This window comes from Rhizopus delemar, genomic scaffold, assembly GCF_000149305.1.
Source record: "Rhizopus delemar RA 99-880 supercont3.13 genomic scaffold, whole genome shotgun sequence".
NCBI classification, from domain to species: domain Eukaryota; kingdom Fungi; phylum Mucoromycota; class Mucoromycetes; order Mucorales; family Rhizopodaceae; genus Rhizopus; species Rhizopus delemar.
Genome location: NW_027137839.1, coordinates 910,536 through 937,819, shown reverse-complemented (window position 1 = coordinate 937,819; position 27,284 = coordinate 910,536). Strand labels below are relative to the sequence as shown.

General features: G+C 35.4%; 13 protein-coding genes across 13 annotated transcripts; 4 read left to right on the top strand and 9 right to left on the bottom strand.

Annotated features, from left to right (window-relative positions):
* Positions 1-195: 195 nt before the first annotated feature.
* RO3G_14227 (uncharacterized protein) lies at positions 196-586 on the top strand (the record flags this gene model as incomplete). The annotated part of the gene is made up of 2 exons (XM_067668811.1): positions 196-219; positions 287-586. 2 exons carry the CDS (start codon positions 196-198, stop codon positions 584-586), a joined length of 324 nt encoding a protein of 107 aa, XP_067524912.1.
* A 467-nt stretch (positions 587-1,053) lies between these two features.
* On the bottom strand, positions 1,054-1,338 carry RO3G_14226 (uncharacterized protein; the record flags this gene model as incomplete). The annotated part of the gene is made up of 1 exon (XM_067668810.1): positions 1,054-1,338. One exon carries the CDS (start codon positions 1,336-1,338, stop codon positions 1,054-1,056), a length of 285 nt encoding a protein of 94 aa, XP_067524911.1.
* Positions 1,339-1,713: 375 nt separating this feature from the next.
* RO3G_14225 (uncharacterized protein) lies at positions 1,714-5,685 on the bottom strand (the record flags this gene model as incomplete). Its single annotated transcript, XM_067668809.1, has 12 exons — positions 1,714-2,108; positions 2,160-2,868; positions 2,940-2,958; positions 3,154-3,239; positions 3,411-3,919; positions 4,034-4,147; positions 4,293-4,527; positions 4,579-4,700; positions 4,832-4,932; positions 5,081-5,103; positions 5,258-5,330; positions 5,387-5,685. 12 exons carry the CDS (start codon positions 5,683-5,685, stop codon positions 1,714-1,716), a joined length of 2,685 nt encoding a protein of 894 aa, XP_067524910.1.
* A 469-nt stretch (positions 5,686-6,154) lies between these two features.
* On the bottom strand, positions 6,155-8,853 carry RO3G_14224 (uncharacterized protein; the record flags this gene model as incomplete). Its single annotated transcript, XM_067668808.1, has 4 exons — positions 6,155-8,220; positions 8,422-8,631; positions 8,686-8,731; positions 8,797-8,853. The coding sequence occupies 4 exons, from the start codon at positions 8,851-8,853 to the stop codon at positions 6,155-6,157; spliced, it is 2,379 nt and encodes a 792-aa protein (XP_067524909.1).
* A 415-nt stretch (positions 8,854-9,268) lies between these two features.
* RO3G_14223 (uncharacterized protein) lies at positions 9,269-9,697 on the bottom strand (the record flags this gene model as incomplete). Its single annotated transcript, XM_067668807.1, has 1 exon — positions 9,269-9,697. One exon carries the CDS (start codon positions 9,695-9,697, stop codon positions 9,269-9,271), a length of 429 nt encoding a protein of 142 aa, XP_067524908.1.
* A 447-nt stretch (positions 9,698-10,144) lies between these two features.
* Positions 10,145-11,998, bottom strand: RO3G_14222 (uncharacterized protein; the record flags this gene model as incomplete). Its single annotated transcript, XM_067668806.1, has 5 exons — positions 10,145-10,572; positions 10,632-11,549; positions 11,689-11,800; positions 11,851-11,950; positions 11,994-11,998. 5 exons carry the CDS (start codon positions 11,996-11,998, stop codon positions 10,145-10,147), a joined length of 1,563 nt encoding a protein of 520 aa, XP_067524907.1.
* Positions 11,999-12,408: 410 nt separating this feature from the next.
* On the bottom strand, positions 12,409-12,939 carry RO3G_14221 (uncharacterized protein; the record flags this gene model as incomplete). The annotated part of the gene is made up of 1 exon (XM_067668805.1): positions 12,409-12,939. One exon carries the CDS (start codon positions 12,937-12,939, stop codon positions 12,409-12,411), a length of 531 nt encoding a protein of 176 aa, XP_067524906.1.
* Positions 12,940-14,175: 1,236 nt separating this feature from the next.
* On the bottom strand, positions 14,176-17,339 carry RO3G_14220 (uncharacterized protein; the record flags this gene model as incomplete). Its single annotated transcript, XM_067668804.1, has 6 exons — positions 14,176-14,697; positions 14,754-15,608; positions 15,663-16,311; positions 16,359-16,534; positions 16,593-16,716; positions 16,777-17,339. 6 exons carry the CDS (start codon positions 17,337-17,339, stop codon positions 14,176-14,178), a joined length of 2,889 nt encoding a protein of 962 aa, XP_067524905.1.
* A 2,210-nt stretch (positions 17,340-19,549) lies between these two features.
* RO3G_14219 (uncharacterized protein) lies at positions 19,550-20,275 on the top strand (the record flags this gene model as incomplete). Its single annotated transcript, XM_067668803.1, has 3 exons — positions 19,550-19,667; positions 19,733-20,151; positions 20,222-20,275. The coding sequence occupies 3 exons, from the start codon at positions 19,550-19,552 to the stop codon at positions 20,273-20,275; spliced, it is 591 nt and encodes a 196-aa protein (XP_067524904.1).
* A 336-nt stretch (positions 20,276-20,611) lies between these two features.
* Positions 20,612-21,610, top strand: RO3G_14218 (uncharacterized protein; the record flags this gene model as incomplete). Its single annotated transcript, XM_067668802.1, has 1 exon — positions 20,612-21,610. The coding sequence occupies one exon, from the start codon at positions 20,612-20,614 to the stop codon at positions 21,608-21,610; it is 999 nt and encodes a 332-aa protein (XP_067524903.1).
* A 1,370-nt stretch (positions 21,611-22,980) lies between these two features.
* On the bottom strand, positions 22,981-24,211 carry RO3G_14217 (uncharacterized protein; the record flags this gene model as incomplete). Its single annotated transcript, XM_067668801.1, has 2 exons — positions 22,981-23,674; positions 23,736-24,211. The coding sequence occupies 2 exons, from the start codon at positions 24,209-24,211 to the stop codon at positions 22,981-22,983; spliced, it is 1,170 nt and encodes a 389-aa protein (XP_067524902.1).
* Positions 24,212-24,927: 716 nt separating this feature from the next.
* Positions 24,928-25,286, bottom strand: RO3G_14216 (uncharacterized protein; the record flags this gene model as incomplete). Its single annotated transcript, XM_067668800.1, has 2 exons — positions 24,928-24,936; positions 25,104-25,286. 2 exons carry the CDS (start codon positions 25,284-25,286, stop codon positions 24,928-24,930), a joined length of 192 nt encoding a protein of 63 aa, XP_067524901.1.
* A 503-nt stretch (positions 25,287-25,789) lies between these two features.
* On the top strand, positions 25,790-26,950 carry RO3G_14215 (uncharacterized protein; the record flags this gene model as incomplete). The annotated part of the gene is made up of 1 exon (XM_067668799.1): positions 25,790-26,950. The coding sequence occupies one exon, from the start codon at positions 25,790-25,792 to the stop codon at positions 26,948-26,950; it is 1,161 nt and encodes a 386-aa protein (XP_067524900.1).
* Positions 26,951-27,284: the final 334 nt, after the last annotated feature.

The window sequence follows — 27,284 nt, the reverse complement described above, 5'->3', positions numbered from 1 at the left end:
AGTCAGCTAGCTTTTTGTAAGGTAAAAAAAGAAAAAAGGATCAATCATTACAATAAATGGTGTATTCATACATAGAGTAGGATCAATGTGGTGGCGATGACTATACTACAAAAAAGTAACAGTAAAAAAAAAGTATGCAATGGTGTGTCTTGAATATAAGTAAAATTCTTTTTTAGTTTCTGCAATACGACTACAATGGCTTGGGGATGTTCTTGCAAGGTAAAAAGTTAATCGTTTTACAGAAAAAAAAATAACCAAGGAGTGTAATCTTCTTCTTCATTTAAAGAATCATGTTCCCATTACCCCACCTTATCATTGGCCTGTGACTGTAGCTGAATGTCATGGAAAGGAATCTTCCTGTAGGAATAGTTGCAGCGAAGGTGTTATCAAAGATTTATGTAGTCAAGCATGTGCTAAGTACTACAGGTGTGATGCAGCAGGGAGTCCACCTAGTGGCCTAAAAGTAGATGAAGCAGATCAAGCACCCATTTATCATTTACCTGTGTCAAGAGCTTCGTCTTTACTGCCTTATCCAAGTACTACTATCAAGTTTTTAATGCTAATTTTGACTTTGATTTTTATATAATAAATATGCACTAAAAAGAAATATTGTTTTGCCCCTCCTTTTTTTTTCTAAACGAATAATTGCCATTGAAATTGCGCCATTCTCCTATTTTAATAAAAAAAAAGATAGTTTGCTTGCACATGTGTATCCTTTTTTGTTACATAATTTATGCCATGCTTGAAGAACCCTTTTTATTCTGAAACACAGTATATCAAAACAAAGGTGCAAACAGAGTAGATATTAGTTTTATTGCATGCGAAATTAAAATTATGTGTATTTCGGTTATATTCTTCTCTTTATATATAAAAAGAAGAAGTTTACAATACAGCTGAAGATATAAAAATATCTATGATCTGTATTATTAAATGGGAGAAAGAGAAAGTGATGCGAGAAAATAAAGAATAGGATTATTTACATTTGTAAAGAGAGAGAAAGAGAGAGAGGGGGGGGGAAGGGGTATATAAGAAAAGTATCAAGAGAGAAACAATTCAACTGATTCTGCAACAACCGATACAATCCTCTTCTACAGTTGCCATAAGCCTTTTACGTTGAATTGTTTTCAGTTTTAAATTTCGATTGTTGTCATCTGTAGTGGTATCTGTGGTATCTTCTTTATCATGTATCATGTTGCCATGACTATTATGTCTTATACCATTTGTACTATCAGTGATTGTACTATCACCGATAAAGGTCAAGGTATCCAGGCTGACATCACTCATACGCCATATAGGCGGATGTCTATAGAGGCCAAAATGGAGGTCACCTGCTGTCATGGTACCTTGGTATGGATTAGCAAGCGCTGATACGTTGGCGCCAAATATCTCATCATCGTATATTTGAATCCGAGCTCGTCTTTCAAATGCTTGATCAAGCATAGTGAAATCCCTGTTAGGTAGTCGACGTTGAACCATACCATTCGTTGAATACCAATAAAAATTAGTCATAAGTTTTAAGAGTGAAAAAAATAAAATAAAAATAAAAATAAAGCCCAAAACTAAATAAATAAAAAAGATAAAGGGGAGTTGTCCATGCTTGTATGTGCTCCCAAAAAAAGATTAAGGGGGTTAACTAAAAAAAAAAAAAAAAAAAAAAAAAAAAAAAAAAAAAAAAAAGCAGGAGAAATGTTACATGTGCGCGATCTGTTTTTATTATTCATATTTTCCCAAGGGTTCACCCATTTTTACTTTTTGTCCTTGAGTAACACAGAATTTGAATGATTGTGGTGCCTCAAAGACTAAGACTACAGTAGAACCAAGATAGAATCCACCCATTTCATCACCATATCTTAATGGTTTGCCTCCTAATAGCTTACTTGCTGATTTATAAGTTACTTCAGTATATGTGCCTAATGGGATATCTTCCTTCTTATTTGTCTTTAATGCTTCATCAAAATTGATCTTGATGGACCCAACATTCGTAGCTCCAACGGGGATCATTGAAAAGAAACCGTGTTTCCATTTACCCAAAAGTGCAACTCTTTCATTCAAAACAAACAAATTTTGTAATAACTTTACAAAATAAGGAGACACAGAAAACAATTCACCTATAAAAACAAAGAATGAGTACTAAAAAACATTTATACTTTTCTTTATACCAGCAAAATGTCTTCTTGTTTCAACTACCCAATTTGTGGGAGAATGGAATCGATGATAATCTCCTGGAGCAAGATAAACAACACAGAAATACAATGCATGGCCAGGTTTAATATTTGTACTTGAATCAACGTGGGCTAATTTGGATAATGCACGCTCATCTTTTGGTCGTGCCTCGTGCCCCTCTGCCACAGCATCCTCGCCCACAACCGACTGAGTCTTGACCGCATGATGGTCAGTACCTTCTGCTAACATATCATCCAATGAATAAGGGATACCATTCACATTCGCAAATTCATTTTCGTCCACTACAATATTATCCGAGTTACCCAAAACGGCATTGGTCACTGGTAAAATAGAGGTCTCGCCATTGCCTAGTAAAGCATCCAGATTGTAGGTGATACCCTTGATTTGTTCAATATCTCTGCCTTGCACAAGACCAAAGTGCAATACCTTGCCGTCTGAAGGAGAGACCAATGGTGCATCTCGAGCAATGGGTCGAGCATCATCCTTTAGTTCTCGATAAAAGAAGGCAGAAAGATTGGGATAGTCATAAAGGTTGGGATTTTTCATCTCGTCCAAGTTACAACCAAAGATCCAACTATATAGTTTAAAGCCTGCTGGCCTTAAAGGTGTGGGGATTGTAAGTGAATTGAAAGCACCCCATATACGAGACATAGTACGTAAAGGTAAAGCTGCTGCTACATGAACCTATACATGCATATTTTTTTTTTATTAATAAACCTCTGCACAGACCCAAGCCTCCTTTTTTCTTTTTTTACCTGCCATGGCCCAGTAGCCCTATATTTAGGCTTATCTGTAGTTTCTTTTTCTTCTCTCTCTTTAATATGTCTATATTGAATTACACCAATGACACTGAGACCAAGGCCTACTGGTATAGGATACCATTTAATTTTTGTCTTATTCCAGCTGTCAGCAATACGCTCTGCATGTTAAAGTATTAAATCATTGAAAACTTTTTTTTTTCTTTTTTACCAAATGTGTTGCGTTGTTGTTGTCTTTTTATGGACGATCCATGAAGCGACCTTTGTCGAATGGTCGTAAAAGTACGAATGCGACAACTGCCTGATTGCAAAAGCAATTTAACACTCATGAAGTTATCACAAAGAGAAAAGAATTTTTTTTTTCTTTGCTCGCTGTTACTGCATATTTTTCTATTCAATTTCCGTTTTTATTTTTTATAAGGATTGATCCATAAGATCCGCTTCTTTCACAGGATTGCTTATATTTACAATACTACATTCCAAATTAGATAAATTAAGTAGTACTACTGTACCAGTTTCAGCAAAGGAAGGTAAAAGAATAACTCTAATTTGTTGACCATCAGGCCCTAATAACAAATTATCTTCAAACTCGGGTTGATTACCCACAAAATATACGTGAGGACATTGTTCAATAATAAATGGATCTCTGTCTTTAAATGGATAGGACCACAGTGTATCAGGGGCAGAGGGAGCCATATGTCTCCAATACATGCATGATTCTGCCATTTGTAACCTATCTTCACTGTCTACATATCTGTAAATATCATCTATATTTTGTCCTGATGTACCCAAGAAGGTGATATTTTCAATTTCACACCAATAAGGGTTCGATACACTATTTAAAGTGGATAATTTGTGGGCTTGTTTAAACATGGATGGATGCATGCGTTGTTGTGGTAAATGAGATTGGGATGGATCTGTTGCACCTGGCATAATATCCACATCCACTGTACTGCATAGTTCTTCTAAAAAATCATCTAATTGTGTAATGGTTGATATATCAAACAAAGAAGAATCATATCCATATTTTTTCTTTTTTTTTTTTAAAAAAAAATCGTCAAAAAGTTTTCTTTGTGTGTTTGTATTAATACCTACGTGTCCTTCATTGTTTTTTGCTTTTTTTGGTTTAATGATAGAGTTGCCTGCTAAAATGACTCTTGTGATTGAAGAACTCTGTTCTCCTTCCAATTCACCCGTCAAGAATTCTAATAGTAATTGTCTTCTCATATCAGAGTGTGCTTCCCCAATATTTAAACCTGACAAAAGTGCTACATATTTTGGTGTTTCTGAAATTTGAATAATCTTAGTAACAACTATAACTACTTTTTCTTTGTACACAGCATAAAATACCTTGTAAAGTAGTTAAAGGCTTTTGTGGAGGAACACCAGGTAAACATATATCGATCACTTCAAATGTACCCGTAGCTACTTCTTTACCAAGGATGCCCACAATCATACCAGTAACTAGAAACTGTTTTGATAAGCAAGCACCCGTTATTTCCACACGACCCGATTCATCCTCGAGTGATATCACATCTTCATCACTTCTATATTTTGCTGGTGTATCTGGTCTAACAATTGTTTCCTATAAAAGGACGTAAATACACTTTTGATCTACACTTTTATTTTTTATTACCTCGTCTTCTAAATCATTTAAAACATTAGGTTTCTTATTCATTTGCAAATAAATGGTGCCAACCATATAGCATAATTCGCCAGGTTGTGTGTTTAGTACCTTTTCAACATAACGTGGAACCTCTACAAAAGAACAAGTCAATACTGGTACAAAAACCAATTTCTTTTTCATATACCTGATAAACCTGACCATCTTTCTTTGGATGCTTTTGATATTGCTTCGCGTAGTTTAATAAGTCGAAGATAATATATACTTGCATACTGTTGTGAGTACGTTTGCTGTTTTACACGGAATTGATCGTTCAGTGATTCAAGTTGATCATAGTGAGAAAAAATTCGTTCAACTTCGTTGTTACTATAATATATATAGTATTAATATAAATATGTTGGAAAGAAAAAGAGAAAATAACTCATCTTACATTTTTGACATTTGATTGAAGCAGCAAAAAAAAAAAAAGAAGGAAAGAAAACGCGACTTTTTTAAATTCGTGACCTCGTTTTACACGTAAAAAAAATCTGTTTTATGCTGTCAAACAGATCAAAATGAACTTTTTTTTTATCTTTGTTCTTTTTTCTATTTTATTATTATTTGTACAAATTGGTATTTAAACTATTTAATCCTCATCTTCTTCATCTTCACTAGATTCAGTTTCTGATAAAACAGGTCTATTATTGTTTACGAATAAATCATCATCTTCATCTTCTTCGTCGCTATCTTGTTTTTCTTCTTTCTTATCCGTAAACTCTTCTGGCCTATCATAATGATTATAAACTTATAGATCAACATGACATTGTCTATATTTATTTACCATTGTCCGGCTACTTTTAATTGCTTGATATCTTTAGGATATAACACATGTACTATTTCACCACCCACCTTTTCAGATACTGTACCAGCAGTAGGATCCACAATCACAAAGTGACCCCTTTTAAGCCAAACAAGATTACGAAAGCGAGGTGGAAGTGTTACAAGTTTTGTGGTTCCATCTGTAAATTCAACTTCATGTTGGTGATTGCCTCTGGGTCCTAAAGATTTTGCATATCTTTGTCCTTCTTTAATGTCAATGTCTTGATCGATTTGATTCCTAATAGTTTGCTTCTTTCCCATGTGTTGAATATTTTTTTTTAAAAAAAAAAGGAAAAAGCAAAAAAAAAAAAAAGGGTAAATAAGGGCAAGCCACACCATGGAAACAATGCAGCGTACTCGGACTTTGTATTAACGTATTTTTACCCTTTTCTTTTTCTTTGCAACATGCTACCAACTAATAATCAAGAACAATCAGCAATAAACAACAATGATAATTTAACAAATCAACCACAAACTAATGACAGTAATCCCAGTACTCAATCTATACATGTGATTGGTAATAAAAAAAAAAATAAAATAAAAAAAAAACCAAAGACAACACACATGAGAGAAATTTAAAATAAAAATACATAGATTCAAATTATAAGCGTGAGCCTGATGGACCCATCTTATGGTTTTCCGGACCACCTATAGACATTATACAAGATACTAAAGCAGTACATTCTCTAAGTTATTTAGAATGGAAATTGAATAACAAATAATCACTTTATTAAATAAACGGAATTTCATCCAAGTCGATATCGTCTAATAATTCTTCTACTTCTTCTATTGTTTCTTGTTCTTTAGACTTTTTCTCTTCATCAATTGACTGTTTCTCTTCTTGTATAGAATCAATGGGCTTTGATTTCTCAAGACTGTCACTTGAAGACAAAAATGTGCGCGACACACTTGATATCATCTTGTTCATTATACTAGGACTTGTAGGAATAGAAGTAATAGTGGTATTGATATTAGTATTATTAGCAGTATTAGGATCTATAGTTGTCGAGGTAGCTGTAGTGTTGTCATTAGGGGTAGCAGCAGAAGTTTGAGTCGACGAAGATGGAATGAGAGGCGGAGAAAGAGAAGGATCGATATCTGAAGATAGCTTTTTTGTACTGCTCAGGTTGGGAGTGCTGTTACTCGATTGCAATAATTTTGATGCATTCTTGCTTGTAGAAGTGGATGAAGAAGACGTAAAACTTCTGAGTAGCCTTCGGCTACTTGTTGTTGGTGAAGAAGATACAACGCTACTTGGAGGAAGTGCAGAGGGGTCGGGCTTAATTGGCTTTGGCTTTGGAGAAGTGATGACAGGTTGTTGTAATTCAGGTATTTCAATGTTGGTTGGTAAAGGTGATTTCCAATAGTTCAAGTCATTGTACTCATTCAATACAACATTATTTGTTTCATTAGATATAATTGGAGGAAACATTTGATCAACCAAATCATTTAAATGAATGTAAGATGACTTGAATCCACAGAGTAATTCCAGTTTCAAGTCTCCATATGGGTCAATAGTAAATATTTTTGAAGAAGGTACGTTCACACTGCGATAGGATCTTGCATCCGTAATACGATTACCAAATCCAGCATAAAAAGGATCTTTGCCACCAAATAATCTTTGGATGTCTTTTAAGCATGCCATTTTGAATACTTCAGGTTTACGCATAATGACTTCTCTATGAAAGGAAGTAAACAGTCTATCTGGTGACATAATAACAGGTCCATCAGGTAATTGATATTTTTCTTGAACAACCTTTTTTAAATAATCTCTTGTGTAGTCTGCTTGTCCAATAGCTCTACTTGTTAAGTATAAAAAGTGATATCCATTATTTGAAATATCTGTGTATAGTTTGGCTATTCCATTATGAGTCCAATCTTTCCCAATCATTGTAAATACGTGTCCCAGCGCGTCTGACTTTGTAATAGTGCCATCAATGTCTGATATAACAATTTGATAATCATGTTTCCAGTAAAATATTTTAGCTGCACATGTTGCTGTGCCTTGATAGGCTGAAGAAACCGAAAAGGTGATTGTATTGGCTCCTTTTTTCAAATTTAAACTCTTTAGCTGATCTGAGGTTAATCGAAGTGTCTTGGCATAGACTTTCTTTTGAACAAACTCTAACAACTCTTCTTGCTCCTTTTCTTCTGGATGGCTATGATCACTCTTCCACCCAACAGAAGTAGTTGTCATTGTTGTCGTAAACGTTGTCGTCGTTTCGCTTTCTTCTTCCTTTTTCTTTTCTTCCTTCTTTTTCTCTCCAGCAGCAACGGATGATCTACTGAGCCATTGTCTCCATCCTTTGCCAAATTGATATGATTCTCTACTATCTGACACTTCTTCTTGTTCATCTTCTTCCTCTTCTTTATGGTCTTCCTTCTTTTTATACAAGGATAATGACGTAAACAAAGGCCCTGTTTTTCCTGCTGAATAGTATTTTTCATTGTATCTAAACACTAATCTCTTGTCATTCAATATATTTGGATTGTGTGTGAAGTTATCATAGGTAATCATTTCTGCATCAAACAGCTTTTTATTTTCTTCTTCTTCACTTCCAAAAGATGAAAATCCACATAGACTCATTTCAATTCGATAAGTTTGTCCAGGAACCATCTCTAAATTATTGGTTTCCCCATCCAAATCTTTTGTGTCTTCTTCCTCTCTCTTTTCTTCCTGTTCATCTTTCTTTTCGTCAGTTACTACCATTTCTGCTATCTTGGATAAATTGTTTATTTCTTCTTTCTCTTGTTCTACTATCTCTCTCTTTTTATTCTTTTCCTGATCATTATTGTCTTCACCCGTTTTATAACCAGCAATATCCAGCACAATAGATTCATCACCTCTGTTTTCACTTTTATTTTTATCATCATTTCTCTTGTGCACAGAAGTGTGAATCACATCCATAAAAGTGCTGTAAATGTCTCCTTGCGCCGGTCGGACAATGAACCTTTCTTTAGCAACTGTTGTAGTAGTGATTGCCTCAGGAATGACACGTTCGAGTAACGTAGAACCATCTTCCATCGGATAAACATCATTCTTGGGGAGATCTTGTTGAGGCTCCTCTTCTTTATGAATCTTTGTCACTACTTTATCCATTTGCTCTTCGATAATCATCTTGGGTGATTGTAATTCAGCTGGTAATAGTACTCGTTCGCCTTCATCTTCTTCAAAATGATCTTCATTACTGCCCTTATTTTCATCCACTAAAAAAGTATTAGTAAAACAAATTCAATTTCACATGTGAGTTTTTTGTATACTTTTTTGTAGTAAATCTTTTGATTCGCCAATATCTAGATAAGGTGGCTCCTAAAAAGGGAAATTGTTAATTGAAATCATCAAGAGATTTTTTCCCTTTGGTACCTCTTCACTTTTCTCGGGAACTGCTTCCATAATTGGTGAAGTTTGAAACTCTTCGGGAACTTCATGCTCTGTTTCAAATACAAAGAAAGCTTCACCAGCTTCTCCTACTTTCATAACATAGGGAACTAATTCACCATTGACTTTAATTTGAACCTAAACTAACATTAGCCACTGTGGCTACAAACAATTACGACAAACCTTCTTTTCTTGAGGCATCAAAACGGATAATTTACCAAATCTTACATGAAATGGTGAACATGCTAAGTCACCATCTGGTTGTTCCACAACAACAATATCAATAGCTCCTGATAAGGTGGCAGGGTTTATTTCATTATAAAAATTATGCACAGAAGTAATGAAGCTTCCTAATTTCCCAACGTATTCCATTTACTTTATAAAGAAAAAGAAAAGAAAAAAGATGTAATAAAATAATAAAAAATATGCAATCATATGAAAATGGTAGCATGTGTGACGTTTATTCTATACGATCATGACATTATCCATTTGTTTTCCTTTTAATAGCAATCGATATTCAGGATCAATGAGAGGTAGTGTTTCCATGGAGATAAGACGTGTTTGTTCCAAGAGCAAGACGCTATTTGGATGAGGAATAAGGATACAAGGTATATCTATGTCAACAGTTACATCCGTTGAAGAAGGTCTAAACAGACTAGACTTATTGCTCAAGAAAACAACACCTACCGCTCCTGCTTGTTGAGCATGGAGCGCCTTGACATGAAATCCACATTTACCTCTACTGAACATTAGTACGGTTCCCTTGATCTCCTTTATGTCTTCCTCAGAAAAGGGCTCACACCCCAAAAACCTTGCTTGATCCCCAAAGACTTGCAGAGGCATATTGTCCAGCTGAACCATTTGAGAACCAAAGTCAGATGTGTACCCCAACATTTCCACGCACTGATGCCTATTGGATGCTCGCAAAATAACTTCATGATCCGCATTCATATAGTTTCTGTAAACCGTCAGACCTGATTGTTTTACTTCAAGTTGAATCAAATCGGGGTTGTATGACAAAAAGGGTATAATTGCATCAAGTTCTATATGTACTTTATCACTGCATTTTTTTGTATCAGAAACAAAATGTAGTAAATTATTTTTATTTACCTAATAGACGATGAATGAACTGCAATAGCAAAGAGAGAGAGAGAGAGAGAGAAAAGAAAGAAAAAGATACAAATAGAATTAAATTACATCTATTTTATATACAGGGTAACAATAAAAAAGAAGAAGGTATATAAATATGTATATATACATGTACACATATACAAGATATATACACATGTATTTATATATAAAAAGGATACACAATGGGTATATATAAATTATAATAAAAAACTAACCTCTTTTAACTACAAAACCGTCATTTCTTTTTCCACCGCTGAGCTCAAACTTTAATCCAGACAATGATTTTACCAAGTAATCCCCCAAAACTTCAATCACACTGTTTGCCTTTTTCAGTGATCCAAATGATATATCAAATCGTTTAGCGGTTGTCCAAGGAGAATCACAGTAAGCATAGGATGACAATGGCGGTAAAGGTAAGTTATGACAGCCAACGATATGGGAAGCATAATCTGCCTGAGGCTGGTAAGGCACAGATGTCATATCAAGCTTGCTAGGTGTGTAGAGTGATTGGTAATTTGCAGGGTTATATCTTGAACAGGTCCCAAAGGAATTGGATTGGATGGAGATTAACCTTCTTGCCCGTGGACTTGATTGGGTCAGTTTTAAATAGTGTCTAGGTAAAAGCAATAGATGGCCCTCTAAGAAAAACGCATGTAAGCTGTACTGCTATACCTTCCTTAACTTTTGTGGTCCATACCTGTTGTAAATATGGTGTTTGAATCTAATTTGTTTACCGAATGATCTGTATCAAATAATAGATAAAGATATTTTAATGTCTCACTCAACATGAAACTTTCCATTCTATCCTCCAATTTGCCGCTTTGTACATCCGCAATAGATGCAAATCCGCAAGGAACACGTGTACGATTATTCAAGTCTTGAATAATCATTTCACCTACTTCCAAATAGAAAGGATCTTTTGTAGCTGTATACAAATAGTAGGTAGATTCAATAAACTCTGGTCGAAGTGGATAAAAGGATAAATCAACCTCTTTGTGATAAAAGTCAAAACGTTCAGGAAGTGCATGATATCTACGCCAGATATTATAATATACCAGATGGCTTTTGATAGCTGACTGTACGTCTCCATAAAGTACCTGAAGGCCCGGAAAGAAGGCGCTTAGACTATCAATCCAATAAGACATGAGAGACCCCGTACTCATATGGACATTGCGATAGACATAACCAGAGGCATCACGCACATAAATCATCAGTGCTCTATAGGCTTCCTCAAACATATCCAAGTATTCTTCTTCTCCAAATAGAATGTAGGCCTTTAGCATGTATTCAAAAACAGAGTCAATTCCTGCACCTGTGGATGATGCGGTATGGATCCAATTGCCAGTCTGGATATCAATAACATTACCCATCAGACTCAAATGAGATCGTTTGTCCCAAACAGATTTGAGCGCCCTCTTGGCTGCTCTTTCATATTTTTCATCGCCTGTCAAGCGACTCAGTAGACCAAATTCTAAAATAAGGCTGCCTGCTCCAGCTGTACAAGTTTCTGTCGTTTCTGTTGGTGGTACTCCACGTCGCAAATTCACTCGAGGATAAGGGATACCAGTCCTTGTAGATTCAAAGGCTGGCATCAGACGGTTAGCCAAATTAATAGCTAAATCAAGCAATTCATTATTGTATCCATCGATTGAATAACTGAAATTTGGATCTGTAATCAACATGTGAGCTGAAAGCTGTCAGCCCTAGAATGTAAGCAAGACATTTCTAAAACAGGATGTAGCTTACCAATCCACCTAGTGCTCTAATGTTCAATTCAAATACTTGTACTTTGTTATTTTGGTGAAATGATACAGTGTCTATGACTTGTCTAACAGCTTTCTCAAATTGTTCTTGTGTGCCCATGATCTAGTAAAGTAATTAATAAAAAAAAAAAGTAAGACTAATTGATTTCTTACAGCAAGAGTATCTAAGGTGTCTACCAAAGTAAGTGAATAATCTCCCAAGACGTCATTGACATTAATATTGTCTGGATTAGCTTTATCACTTCCTCTGCCACTACATTCAAATGGGTTCAACTGAACTCAAATTTAGTAATTACTTCATATAGATATAATATATTCATACTTCATCTTCTGGAAATGCGTGTTCTAAATAATTGCTCCAACCATGTTGAAACATTTCCTATATTTTATAAGTCTCGATTACAAGAAAAGAATATCCTTTAATTATTACCTTGCTTAGATTTCTATTTTACAAAAATGTTTAATTTTAAATCTTTATTTACTGTGAATTATTCATCTTACTTTAATTCTAAACGTCGTTTCTCTGTCATGGCTTCACAAAAGTGACTCACCAAGACACATAACAAGAATAGTAGACTTATTTGTTCATATTTTAAAGCGCGCATTGAACAAAAACAAAAAAAGAAAAAAAAACGCTGAAAACTAAAGAGAAAGGAGGAGGATTAAGCTTAAGAGTTAATTTTTATTTTTTAAATTCAGCAAACTTTATTATTAAAAATATTGGAATCCTGCAGCAATCAAAACTGCAATAACCGAGCTAGACATGGTCAATTTAATGGTATTAGCCGCTGAAGTGGATGAAGCAGGACTTGAGTTGGGTGAAGATGCTGGACTAGATGAAGTAGCTGCACCACTATGAGATACAACAGCACTGGATACAGGAACATTTGAAACAGAAATTGAAGCGCTGCCACTTACACTAGCAGAAGGAGTGACACTTGAAATAGCGGTAGATGTAGGGATACTACTAGAGGCAGCAGCTGAAGAAGAGGCAGAGGAGGGAGAGCAAATAGCCTTTTGAACACCAGGGCAGCAGAGATCATCAATGATACGGCAACTGTCTGGGCATGAAGCAGGACAAGCAGGTGGAGCTCTTTTATCCAATGTGTTAGTTGGACAAACAGTCATTGGGCAAACAATACCAGGTGCAGTCTCGATTGCAGAAGTTCTTGTGGGCTCATCGGCTGCACTAACAATAGCAATAAAGGCAACAAATGCAATAATTAATTGATTTTTCAACATCTTTGAGAAAAAATAAAGAAAAAAAAAAGAAAGCAAAGAAAATTGAAACAGTCCAGTTTTTCTATGTTTTCATAGGTTACATTTTCCCTGATAAGTTCATTGTGTGCGAGATTAATGTAATTATGAATACACGCTTTTTATCTTGTTTTGTTCTTTTTTTCATAATCTATCGTTCAAGTAGAATGTAAAATACTAAAGGATTTCTTCTAAGAGGGCTTTTATTAAAAACTACAAGCCATTGTGGTCTTTTTTCTCTATTAATCAACTGTAAATTGTATTACACTAGAACACCAAAGAAACATGCTATGTGTAACATCAATTTGTTAATTCTGCTGATGATTTGCCTTAACAGTTTATATTTGCCTTTTATGGGATATTCATTTCCAAACCTTCCAATGTAGCTCCCTTTATCACAACTTCTTTCCTCTAAAGATGTCTTCCTTTTAGTCTGCATAATTCCATGTGATGATGCGGCTTTCATTGTATGTTATACGCCTAAATTGAATTAAACGGTTACAACTATGAATTGAGCGTCTGTAGTCATGGAAACTTGAGAAAATGGTCAAATTACATTTAAATTTCTCATTATTTGATACAGAAAGCACAATAAGCCACAGAAAAGTTTTATGTATAATAAAAAATAGCCGTTTTAGAAATGCAATGTAGTAAAAAATGAAACCGAATTATTGCTATATTTTATCGTTTCACAGATATCATTAGTCTTATTTATTTTTTATGCACTAAATTATCACAAATATTTTATCAGAGCCTTATTTAATGGTCAAAAAAAGCCTAAATTTCTATGTAAAAAGTACCCGTCCTTCTTTGAATAAAATGATTTATGCTTTTTATTTGTTTTTTATACTTGCTTTATTTACATTCATACACATTGTAAAAGCTATTATTACATTAAACTTTGCACAAATCAAAATCGAGAAAAAAAACATTTATAGAGCTCTTTTTTTTTTCTTCGTTTTATTATTATCCATCTAAGTCATCGCCTAGTGGTAATCCTCTTGTAGATGAATTAGAAGAACACTTGCCATAAATATTATTGAATGGTGAAGATTTTCGTCCTGGGTAACGATTGTTTCTATAATATAAAGAGGCTGATGTTGATGAGACATAATGGTAGCTATCTGGCAACAGTACTTTAATATAACCACGTTGAACGCACTTACGTGATGATAGACTATACATACTAAGTCTATCATTAGGCGAAACGCCTTGGTTTTGCTAGTAATAAGGATCACTATTATTTTCCATTAGTGATGGCTTTATGAATCCTTCATCATTTGATGCTGTATTATTCATTGTGTCAATTTGACTATTTTTTGTTGCTTTCTCCAGGCTAGCCAAGCTTTGGTGTGATGCAGGAAGATAATTGGAGAAAGCATCAATTTTTAATGACATCCGCTTCTTAGTAGGAGGTAAACCATTGCCCTCATATTGCAGCTGGAATTCATTTTCAAGTGTGGTTGCTGTAACGTTACCAGGTGGAGGAGAGACAGAAGGCGAAAATGCTCCCTTAAAATATTTATTGGTATCTTCAGATGTTGTGCTTCGAGGACTACGCACAAGCAGTTGATGTGTGACATTCGGAATAACCGGATGCTGCTTTCTTTTGTGAATAATTTTACTAACTAATTCTGTAGCGTGTGAATCAATAAACTTTTCAATCTTTGAACGAACAGAACTGTTTATGGATTGAATTTTTCTGGATGACTGCGTTTCTCTATCAACAATGTGATGTGTAATCTAACCGAATTTCATGAGACTAAATAAGTTATCTTTCTTATTAATTAAGCATTTACCTTTCTAGCTATTTCTTTAAATAAATATTTATCATTATTCCAAAGGTCTTTTGACTTTGAGCTAAGATATTTTGTAACAATTTTTCCAATGGCCTTCTTTAATTCAGTTCCACTTAAAGTGTCTCCTGTTTCTAAAGTTCTTTTCTTGCTTGCAACAGGTGTTATATGGTGTGATGGTTTGGCATTTGCGTGATTGACAGGGGATATTGATGAACCATCGCTTTTAATGTAAGATTTTTTGCTATCAACGTCTTGAGTTGCTTTTTCTACTAAATCCTCAAGATCTTTTTGATTAGCTCCTTCAATCAAACTACATTTTTCTTCGGGAAAGTTCCATTGTGTTTTGCCAGTTATTTGGTGATAGTAATAAATAATACCATTATCAGCATATGCAAATTTCCAATTGGAAGGCAGTTTCTTCAAGGGCGAAGTAGTCGATGTTGAATCAATACTATGATTATCATTGAGTTGTATAAAAGAATCGCCTGATTTGCTTCGATAATGAGGATTATATGAGACATTACTATGTGAAGACATTCGATCAATATTATGTGTGGTTGAGTATGGGATATAGGAAGTTGCTAAAATCGTTGAATTTTTTAAGTATCCATGGTAACTATTCTTGGAATCAACCATAGCACGAGGTGCTGTAGGAATTACACATCGGGGAGGAAACTCTAATTTCCATTGAATTTCACTTGTATCCGTATTTACAGAGAAATATTCAAAATAATCATTGTCTGGATCAAAAAACTCTCTAGATGAATCAAATCGCACAAATGAGTGTGCATCTTCATTATTAGCAGACTCGCCAACACTTGATTTGTTGTTTAATGAGCGAGTAAGTTCTGTTGTCTATGGTATAAAATAAGTAATTTTTTGATATAAACATACATTTTCAATACGTACATGTCTCTTTGGGATACGATATATACTCTTGAGTGGTTCCCAATTACTCAACAAATCTTTAGCTGATGTATTAATTTGTTCGTCTTTGTTATGAATAAACTTTCCTACAATTTCAAACATTTTGCAATCTTCTAAACCGTTCCTGTTTGTTAATGGTAATTGAGATAGAACATGAAATACTCTTATCAAAATTTCTTTATCGTTTTTCCATTCTCCTAGCCAAAATTTCAGCATTTTCAATCCATGAAGATGAATAAATTTCCTAAAAATTTCTTTTCCTAATGTTGTGTCTTTATCTATCAATTCCAGGCGATGTAATAACTTAATGACTAGGCGCGATTTGCCTACAGAATCCAGCATTTTCTTTACAAATGATTTGACTTCATCAGGATGTTGTAATGGTTGAGTCTCTTTGCGACGCTTCATTTTTTGCAACATTCTCTTTTGTGTTAGCGTTACTACTTCTTCTATATCAGAATCGCTTTGCTTTCTGTCATTGTTATCATCATCGTCATCTTCTTCATCATCTGTATTAGTAAGTATTTTACTAGATACTGTCTTTGTTCTTGGAGAATCGCTGTTCTTGAAGGAACCCCCAATAAATCCTTTGCATGCAAATTCCCCACAGTAACAAACTTGGGCTTGAGCACTAATATAAGTAAGTAATGAAGCTTTAGAGACAACATCCTTACTTACCCATATCTTTCAAATTTGTAATCAAATGTGAGCTCTTCTCCAGCTTTGATGCCTCGATTTGTGAATATTCCAATCCTCATATTTTTGCCAACTACCCATTTTTGTGTTACACAATTAGGGTTACATGAATGGTTTATGAATCTAGCTAAACAACCCTTTTTAGTTGCATCAATAATCTAAATCCGAGGTTATATTAGACTTTCTTTGTAAACTGTTGCAAACATTTAAACTTACCTCGTCAGTTTTTAGTGTCATAAAATAGTAATGCTCTAAACCGGATGCTTCATACTCTTTTGTCCTCCTGATAAATTCCTGATTTGGAATCACTTCACCAATATATTCCATAATAAATGAATTTCTATCAGAAACAAATGAGTTTTTTCCGCGAATGCTGCATTAAAAACACCACACTCCCTACGTTGGCAAATCAGTCAGTGCTCTTAGTCCAAAGCCTTTCTTTTCTGTTCGAATGACATCAACGCGGGCAAATTGCCGTAATTGGAATCGTCTATTACGACAATATCTCCCGCAAGGACAATCTTCTGCTGTGCATTCCATGAACATCATTCTGTTGATGCAATAATTGTCATCACCACAAGCTGCATCAAGATCATCCACTTCCTGCAAGTATTTGCATTCACACGGCATCGATTCTTCAGCAATTGTTTTTCCTGTGGCAGATCCGCAATAAACATTTTCAATTAGATTAACATAGGTCTCCATGGCATCTGCTGTTGCAGAGGGTAATTGATGCTCTTCTTCTAATTGTTCTTCATTCACTTGCTTATCAAACCGAGAACTATTTTTATCATCGTCTTCAAGCTTAAAGGATCGATGCGCTTCTGTTACTGAAGAATCCAGAGATAATCCACCGAACGGTGCTAGTTCCACTTCACTCTGCGATGAATTTGAAAGAATGTTGTAACTGTTTGATAAGAAATGGAATGCTTCTGCAGAGTCAGGATTAGGTTTCAAATTCATTTTTTTGTGGAATAGGAAAAAAGAGTAAAAAAAAAAGATTTAAAATTTCATTCAATTTTATTCATTACCTGTGATAGCTTAATATTAAAAATTACTGTTCTTGATGAATTTGAGAAGATTATTTTTCTTTTAAAAAAAGAGTAAAAAAAAGTATACAATTTTAACATAAACCTAATGCCAACACTGTGCATGCAGAGTGCTTCAGTTGTTTAAAAGTTTCTGGTTGCTGTGAAAAGTGAATTTCAAATAAATTAAAAGTGTGTTTACACTTGTAAAACAAAAAGAGATGTTTTTTGTTAGACAATAATGTTATATTTCATAAGCCGGTAATTTTTTTTTTTTTTGTGTATGAGGATTTTATTCGAATGTCGCATTTTTAGCTGGTCATCATAAGAAACATTTTTTTAATAACAGAGCTTAAACCCACGAACAAACAAACAGAAAACGACCATGGAGAACGGAACTTGTGCTGCCAGACGTAAGACTAATTCAGCAGAAAGTAATTGACCACTTCGCTAGGAGACTTTGCCCCCAGTGTCAATACTTCCATAAAAGAAACCGAACCAACGAGCGGACCCGCAAATCAGTCAATAGAAATAGCGAAAGTTCAAACCAACTGTGCCAAATCGAGAAAGGAAAAAGGCTCGTCTATACCAACTGTACCTTAAATACAAACGAAGAATGTAAAAGCTGAAGAGTGGTCATAGCAGGTTTGGACATTATTTAAATACTCTATTCGTATAAATATCATTGGAAACCTCATTGAATAAACATCATCTTGAACCTTTTTTAAAATTATTTTATCTTGTATTAAGTCAAAGTCTTGAAGAACTAATTGACTTACCTTATAAATATCTGTCTATCTTTGTCTAATTATATCTGTTGGTGCTCTTTTGGATTCTCAGCTGCTGCATGCTCTCTGTTATCTGGCGTGCCCATTGGAGATTTACTATTGATGGCTTTCCTTTTATTGATAAACAGTTGGTCACTCGTGCTATGTCGCAGTTTGCCACCCTCAAAAGGAGCAGACTCGACCTTGACTAGCATGTTCCATCGCTTAAACTCTGTTTCTTTTGGTTTATACCGCTCTCAGACGTGTGACTCATATTATATTATATTTTATAAATAAAATAAACTATTTATTTACAAAAAAAAAATCTGTTGGTGCTCTTTACACCAGTGCGGCTGGTAAATTTTTGTTCTGAATAAATAAACGACGATTTCCGAAAAACAAATGACGGTTACCTAAGAATAAGTAGCACTAACTAAAAAAAGTTTGGCAGTTTATTAGCAAAAAGTTGTCACTAGTCGTTTACTACAAGGCTAATCCATAGGGTTTTTCCTCTCAGTTCTCTACCTTAGGTTTCTTTGACATTACCAAACTTAGCATGGATTACAAAACAAGAATAACAAAAACAAAAAAAAAAACAAAAAAAACAAAAAAAACAAAAAAAACAAAAAAAACAAAAAAACTGATTGTACTTTTTTACCGTTTACAATGGTGTACGCCTTGCGGCACCTAAATAAAATCCTCCTTTTACAAAAAAAAAAGTTGTCACTTTAAAGTTTTATTTTGTCTTTTTGGTCTAAGAAAAATTGAGAGTAGAGTTTATAGAGTAATGTACTTATCTCCTTGTTCGCCAGAGCTCAACCCAATTGAGCAGCTTTAGGCTATAGTTAAAGGAAAGTTCAAACATCGTCGAATGAAAACTTATTGAGTCGAAGTGCTGATGCTTGTAATCAAGCTCTTTATGACTTCTCTAGTCAAACCATCCACTGTTGTAATAAAACACCCATGTTCACATGCTTTTAGAATCATACTATGATATCTTCATAATTATCATTGAGGTTTGATGAAAAAATCTAACGAACTCGACACATTCAAACGCTAATAACTTCTCAAGTCCTATCTACTATGTGTAACTACTATTCTACGTGAATCTAGAAAACAAGTATCCTCTATTGCAAGCTACTACATGATGTAAGCTCATTGTAGACACATTGTTATTATTCGATTGTAGCTATGTTTGAATAAATCTATATAAATGGGATACATTTAAATCAATTTCTGGAGACACTTTTTCTTTTTGTTCGTATTTTTCATTCATGAAAACACATTGGAAAATGAAAGGAAAGCAAAAGGATACCTTATTCTCTTCAAATCAAAAGAAGTCATCTAAGAGCAAAAACGGTAGGTCCCATATCTAATAATGGGTCGAAATGTCGCTGACCATGAAATTGATATCATTATAGACTCGTTTAAGATATATGTAGAAGACAACTCAGATGACGACTTCCAACCCGTTGTAACAGCTAAAAAAAGAAAAAGTAAGTTGTATTGCCAAACATGATGTAGGTAAAGAGCTAGTCTAAAGTATGAAACCCCATCATAGGTAGGGAAAACATTCCACAGAGTGGATCACAAAAGAGGCTCAAAGGCAAAGGAAAAGCTACAGATTCTGAAGTTACTGCTACAAGTAGCACTGGTATCTCTACAACAGATGAACCTACCGTGTTCAATAAGATCACTCTTGAGGACAATGATCTTGAATATAGCGGTGATGATTTTGATGCACCTGCCATCAAAAGATCCTTTTTGGGTGAATCAACCAAGTTTGCTTCTCGTATCGCCAAATCAACTTCTGCTGCTGTGGAATCAAGCACAACTGCTTCTAAAACAAGTATAAATCCTCCCAAGCCTAGCAAACCTGTTCCAACTGCTTTCAAGTCAGCTGCAACTTCTGTCAAGGCAAGTGACATTAAAGAAGGCCCTAAAAAGATAAGCAAGCGTGTGATGACAATTAAAACGACTGTAAAGAATATTTGGAAACCAGCATATTTACAGCCATTGTATGATTTGGTTCACACTACCAATTTATTAGTTACGCATACCTTTGCCTTCACAAAGTACATATATTTACAAGAACTGGCAGTGAATGAAAATTTTGCGTTGAACAACTTTGTGACAAAAGATTTCTTTGTTGAGGTTTTTCTGAGCCTTGTTCTTTCAAAGGGTGGAAATAGCGCAAGACTGAAGGATACGACCAAAAATTATAGGCGGTTGATATCAAAATATCAAGAAGCTTACTTTGAAGACGCTGGTTATACTCCCCCCAAACTTACCATATGCTCAGCAAATAGCCTTGTACGAGTGTATGAAGATCCAAACGGCTTACTATAATAACATCAAAGCTCATTTTGGAAACAGGCTGCGTAGTTTGATAAACAAGTTATTTAAAAAGAAGACAAAGGCAGAGTGTCTCAGAGGAGAAATGCAAGCAAACAAGTCTAGTAGTAAAGCAATAAAAGAAGTTATCCTAAAGAAGATTTATCGACCCTGCAATCAGGTGAAGCTTGCCATCGCCAAAAAAGAGACGCCTGAAGTTGGTCTTTTAGATGATCAATCAAGAACACAATTAAATGATTTTATCTCAAGTTACCCAGAGGACTATACTTTTCAAAAGAACTCAATTTACTATGATGTTATGGCTAGTCCAAAAAACCATTTCAAGGCCTTCTTCAGACTTGCTGAACTGTCTGAAGCCGAACTGACGAAACAGGTTGCTTGTTTCCCCCTACGTACCACCTTTATTCCTTGCTACATGACGTTGGATAGCAAAATAATCCATTACCATATTCTCAAGAGCAAAAAGAATCTAAAAACAGGGAGCAAGTTTGAGACATGGGGTGCCGTCGTAGACCTAAATAAAAAGGCGTTCAAGCATCAAGGATTTCAAAAGTCTTTGCGGTTCCAAGGAACTCTCGAAACAGATGGAGTCGGTGTCTCCATAATAAAGCAAAACATTGATACAAGCAGAAAGTCGCCTAAAACCAACACTGAAAAGAAAGTGGACGGTAATCAAACAGAGCATATTGAAGGATTAGGTCAAGCCGATTTAAAGAGTACTGAAGGCAAGTGTGTCTTGATAGACCCTGGAAGGCGGGACTTGATGTACTGCATGAAAGAAACCAGCACTGTTGAAGAGAAACAAACACTTATATTTACGAAGAACAACCGCTCAAAATGTTCAAGGCACTTCAGATATTTAAGAAAGCGTACTCAACCTTTTGTGGTCCAGAAAGCCGAAGCAATCCTTTCCAGATCTGAATCCAACTCTGTAAATTTGAGAAAGCTTGTACAGTACATTAAAACAAGAGCATCAGTAAAAAACACTTTGTACGAATATTATGGAAACGAGACAACAAAGTCTAAAGAAACATATTTCCCTGAATCCGAATTTGACTTTCGAGTCGACCAAAAATGTAATTAGTATTATGGAAATCTGTTCATAGCAAAAATCCGTGGTTTTTTCCCTCAACCTGAGAATTACTCTACTGATAGTTCTGTAAAGTCCCAACTGTATGCTACCTACCTACAAATAATGCTACAACAAAAGCATATTTCAGAAAGACTAGATGATAGTGAGAAAAGCAAAGTCCTAGAACTGGCAAAAGAGATGTATAGACGACCACAGCAAAACAATTATAAAAAGACTATCAGTGCAGCATTAGAAAAGCTACAACTTTTACCTTTTCGAAAATTGAAGTTTTCAAATAAACTCTTCTTTGACCAGAATGATCAAAAATTGGTGCATAGCTTAAGAGCAAAGTTTGGTCAAGATACTGTCTTAGTTTTTGGAGATTGGTCCGCCCCTAATGTCAAGTATCAAGAATCGACAAGAAGCAAGGGGTTAATCAGGATGTTAAAGAAGAACGGGTTTGTTATCTACTTAATCAAGGAATACAAAACATCTTCCCATTGCCCAACCTGTGAAAATGAATTAGAAAAATTCAAAACTGTGCCAAACCCTCGCCCTTACCAACAGAAAAAGAAACCAGACGTGCTATGCAATGGTTTGCTGAGGTAATCCAAAGGGAAAAAAAAAAAAAAAAAAAAAAAAAAAAAAAAAAAAATAGATTAATTCTTGGTAACTAATGCAGTACTAGGTGTAAGAGCCTCTCATGTCTTAAACAACAAACCACAGAAATAAAAAGAAGACTTTGGAATCGAGATCAAGTAGCTGTATTGAATTTTCTCAAGATCTTAAATAGTTTGAGAAAGACTGGCGAACGCCCCAGCCTTTTCACCAGGAAATACCCTTTAGACTGATTATCTTTTAGAACAAAAATAGGAAAATCAAAAAAAAAATTCTCCACCAAGGTTATCGCTTTGGCCATTTAATACAGGTATTGTATTAAAACAAGCACAAAGGGACAACAATAAATGTACTAAACGAAATTTTTATTTAGGTTAGTGACATTTATTTTTCTGGAAATGACATTTGTTTTTTGCTAAACGAAGTTTATTTTCTTCAAACCGACAAAATTAACCAGCCCCACTGTATTTCATAAGCCACTAGTGTAAACCATTGTTTGTAATACACATTTTGCATTGAAGCCCTTATTGATTGGATAAAAACGATCTCCTTTTCGACACAGAAAGCCATGTGCAATGTATTTAAACTAACTTTAATAAAAGCTGTTATCAATTTCTATAATTTCCCAAACTTATAATCTAATAACCAATCAAGTCACAAACTAAAGGATAGTCAAACCTTTCATGTTTTAACGGGTTTTTAAACAGAATGCTTTCTCAATTAATACGGTACATCTATTATATTTATTTATTTTTCAACTTAATCTATGTACAATTTAGAGATATTTTTCCTATCGAATCTAATGATGTTTGCAGAACTAGACGTCTGCGTTTTGCAATTTGAACTGCTGTATCAGTTGTTATCGAGTGTTCTTCTGCATAGTTTTTTATCGCCTTGATAATGTGCATACGTCGATAGTGGAAAGTTTTATGACTCTTGGGGTACCAAGGCTTTTGTGTTTTATTTAATTCTTCGCTTGAAAGGCCCCCTCCAAGTCCAACGGTGTACTCTCTCCAAAGGTCGTGAATTGTGTGTACGCCTTCACTCCATCTATAGACACTCTGTGTTGAATTTGTTACTGACACTGATGATATACTAGCTTGTTGTCCATCAGAAGTATTAAACGTCATAGTATCAATTGTCGTTGGGGGAGGAAGAGATAGAAAACCGACTTGTGAATTGCCTTGGATATGTGATGCTGAACCATTTGACGTGACCCCAGTTACAGTTCGGTTTCCATCCGAAAAGTCAACAGTTACACGTACAGGAACAGGAGCTCTTCCAGTCGATATGTTTTCAAGTTTTGACTGAAGTTCTTGATTTTGTTGTAGTAGCAATCGTAATGAGGCATCCTGTGTATTAAATCTGGTATCAAGTTCTTTAGCTAACGCTGGCATGGCACGAAGCAATGTAATTTCTTGTGGCGTGCTATCTGACAGAAGAAGTTCTTCCAAGTTACTACATATTAAAAAAGGCGTTAGTATGGGTGTACCAGAGTGGACCAATGCATTTTTTTTACCTTTTGAAAGTTACAAATAAGGGATCGCTGAATAACTCGTGCTTAAAAACAGGGTGCGCCGGGAAATCTTTCATTATTAATACAGAATCTTGTAGGAAGGTGATTCTTAATTGTTTCATTAATGTGAGAAATCCACGGGCAGCAACATTGTATTCAATGGCATTTGCATCAAGTTTATCCAGCCATTTATCAACAAGAGGAAAGATCTTTTTCTGCAATTCTACATATGGATCAAGATTGGCCCTTGGTAAGTAAAAATTTCCTTTCACTTTCCCGAATCCAGCCAAGGAACGCATAGCTTCTCTAGGGAGACCAGTAACATATGCACCGTTCATTGAATCGGAATTCCAGCGGCCAAGTCTTCTAATGCTTGCATCTTCAACACCACCAAGATCACACATACGTGCACCTGCACCACGAGCCATATGTGTCTTTTTTGTAGAAGACATATTACAAGCCTTATGGGCTGACTCCATTGCTGCATAATGGCTAGCATAAGACCATTGCTTTGTTGGATCATGGGGATCAGATTGGAGTAGCTTTGTATGATATCAGTTTCGAGATTTTGTAAAATCTGGAAAAGAGCGACACTTCACATGATACATTTGAAAGAAATATATTTTCAGCATCATAAAAGGACATATTGTATAATCCACGTTCCTCATACATGCACTAACTTCCAAGCACCCATTCTTGTTTGTTTTTCCGTTCTTCATAACCAAAATTAGTGCCGGGCAAGCTTGTTGACTTGGACCTTCTCCTTCCAAGTTAATAGTTTGCATATCTGGAAATTCGGCACCCCTAGCAGACTCACCATGTAGAAGACAAAAGTGAGATAGCAAAAACGCAAGACCATTTCGCAAATTTGATAAGTTATTCTTGTTCATGTAGTAGTTGACTATACGAGATATTTCTTCATTTGTTGAATATCCATCCAGAACCGTATTTACACCTCGATCTTCAAAGTTAGCTCTTTTCGTAAGCTCTTCTCTTCTTTGGCAAGTCTTGATCAGTTTACGACACGCCGCGCGGGGATGTTCATTACTATTAATTCTGCTTGAGGCTTGCTGAGTGTACAAATATGTAATTGCTGCAACATACATGTATATTGAAGATAGCTTTATAAATTTGTGTGTACTTCCTTTGCGCTTACTCATACGATTAACCACCTTAAGTTAAAAAAAAGTTAGCATTATCTAAACTTTCAATGATATAAATATTATGTACATTACCTCTTTTTTTTAAGAACAAATGAAGTTTTGGATCAGTCACTGTGTATTTTTGCTCTGTAGGTAAAGAACTATACTTTTTATCGCACCAAAGCTTGAATTCTTTAATTTTAGGGCCATATGCTCTTGTTGTGTTTACAGGCGCAGTTCTGTCGTAGTCTTCGTTAGTTTCGTCAACTGCCTTCGTTTCTTGGTAAAACGTATCTTCGTCGCTGCTACTATCCTGCTCATTACTAGCTACAGCAGTGCTACCATCTACTTGAAGCATATCATTATCACCAATAAGAAGATTTTCATTAGAGTTTGATGAAGAAGAAGACATTTTGCTTGGGGATTGTAAAGAATAATTAAGACAAGATTTAATTGAACGTAAATAAAAACGACTTGTCAGGTCTCTTTATATATACAACGAGTACATATGATAGCGGATCAAAGTGGAATATTGCTCATTGTCACTAACGGATAAATATATAGTCATATACATGCTAGATTTAAGAAATAACGAAGAAAAAGCGGATCAAAACATGTAACGGATGAATGCGGATGGTGACGGAAATCAGATTAGATGTCCTTTGAAATATAAAACAGCAATTATGCAACATATAATATCATTTCGAGTAGCTGTCATAGTTTAAAATAAACATATTTATGTTCCTAATTTGTAAATTTTAATTGCATGAAGTTTATTTTACAGTGGTGTCCCGAGCGAGAAATAACTGCTGTTATTTAAAAATAACATAAAATTTTTCAAGACTGAATTTTAAAAATTGTGTCCTAGGAGAAAAAACAGTGTCCTTGAAAAAATATAATAAAACGTCTCTAAGTATGCCACCTGGCTCTATCAACCAAAACAATACACCAAGCATATCAAATGTCCTTACCCAAGAGGAAACTACTGAATTGATTGCCCAGTTTGAACAACACCGTAAGGTCTTAAAATGCCCTCACTGTGAGAAACAGGGTCTCTTTCGACGAAACGGCCACACTAAGACAGAACCCCCGCAAGCTCTTTTCCGTTGTACCAGCTGCGGTAGCAGCTATAGAGCTATAACTATGAGATCCATTATACATTCTTGCATTTCTTCTTCTACACAGATCTCGCCTACAGAGAGTGTCGAAGTTTCTAGACCCTCACAAACATCTCTGACTCACCAGCTAGACTCACTTGGTAGTCAATCAGGTGACGTACAATCTCTTCTAAACATGATCCAGCACCTTACGCAAGAGCTTGAAGCAGCCAGATCTGAAATTGAGCAACTCCGTACCACAACTATCCAGTTACAGAACCAGTTTAACCACGAAAGATTAACTCGTAACCAACCCACACCACCTGTAATAACAAATACTCAACCCTCCTTCGATATCCCTGGACCCACGCCAACAGCATCGCCTTGGTATAACCCCGACCAAGTACGTCGATTGAAAGAAAGCCTAATGCAGCAAAGACAACAGCGACGACAACAAAGACAAGAAGCCGCTGCCAGAATATTACAGCCACCCTCCGAGAATCAAGGCTTTAAGTACATCTATCTCCCCACGAAGGCCCGAGTACCCATTGGTCAACTTCGCTCCCGATTGCGTAAATTGGATATCAATAATAACCGTATTCTAGATATTCACTACCCTGATCGTAATGTCGTAGCCCTACTGGTGCACAATGATTATACCGACGAACTTCGGTCCCACCTGCAACGATTCAAGGTAACGCTAAAAGATGATTTTAATCCTTGTGACCCTAAACTTCTTCGTGACCCCCAATACGCTGATGCTTCTGACGAAGAACGAGCCAACCTCGCCTTTATGCATCATTGCAACCGTATGGAACGAGCTCTGAAATTCATACGTACCCCTGTTAAATTTGCTGTTGCAAGATATTTTATGCCCAAGGATGGATCAGCAAGCAGACTTTATAGGAGAACCTACCCTCAAGCCGACGTAACAGCGAACCAGAATCAGATCCGCTATGTTTCGAAGATGAGAACATGAGTACCACAGATGAATATAAGAACCTAGGTCCTCCTTCTGATGAGGCCTGTATGAGAGATGTCTTATCACTATGAGTAATATTTTCAATACAACTGGCTTAGCACGTCAAGCCATAGGCTCTATCCTTAATATAGTCCGATCCTCTTCTGTTCTCCTCCTTACGGAAACCTGGCTCTTAAATTCACTTAAGTACCCAACGCATTGGAAACAATACCATACATATGGTATTAATACCCAACCTCTAGCTACCAAAGGTAGTCAAGGAATCAGTCTTCTCGTGAATCCTGACTGCAAGTATCATGTCCATCATTTTAGAACTGATGATATACCATTA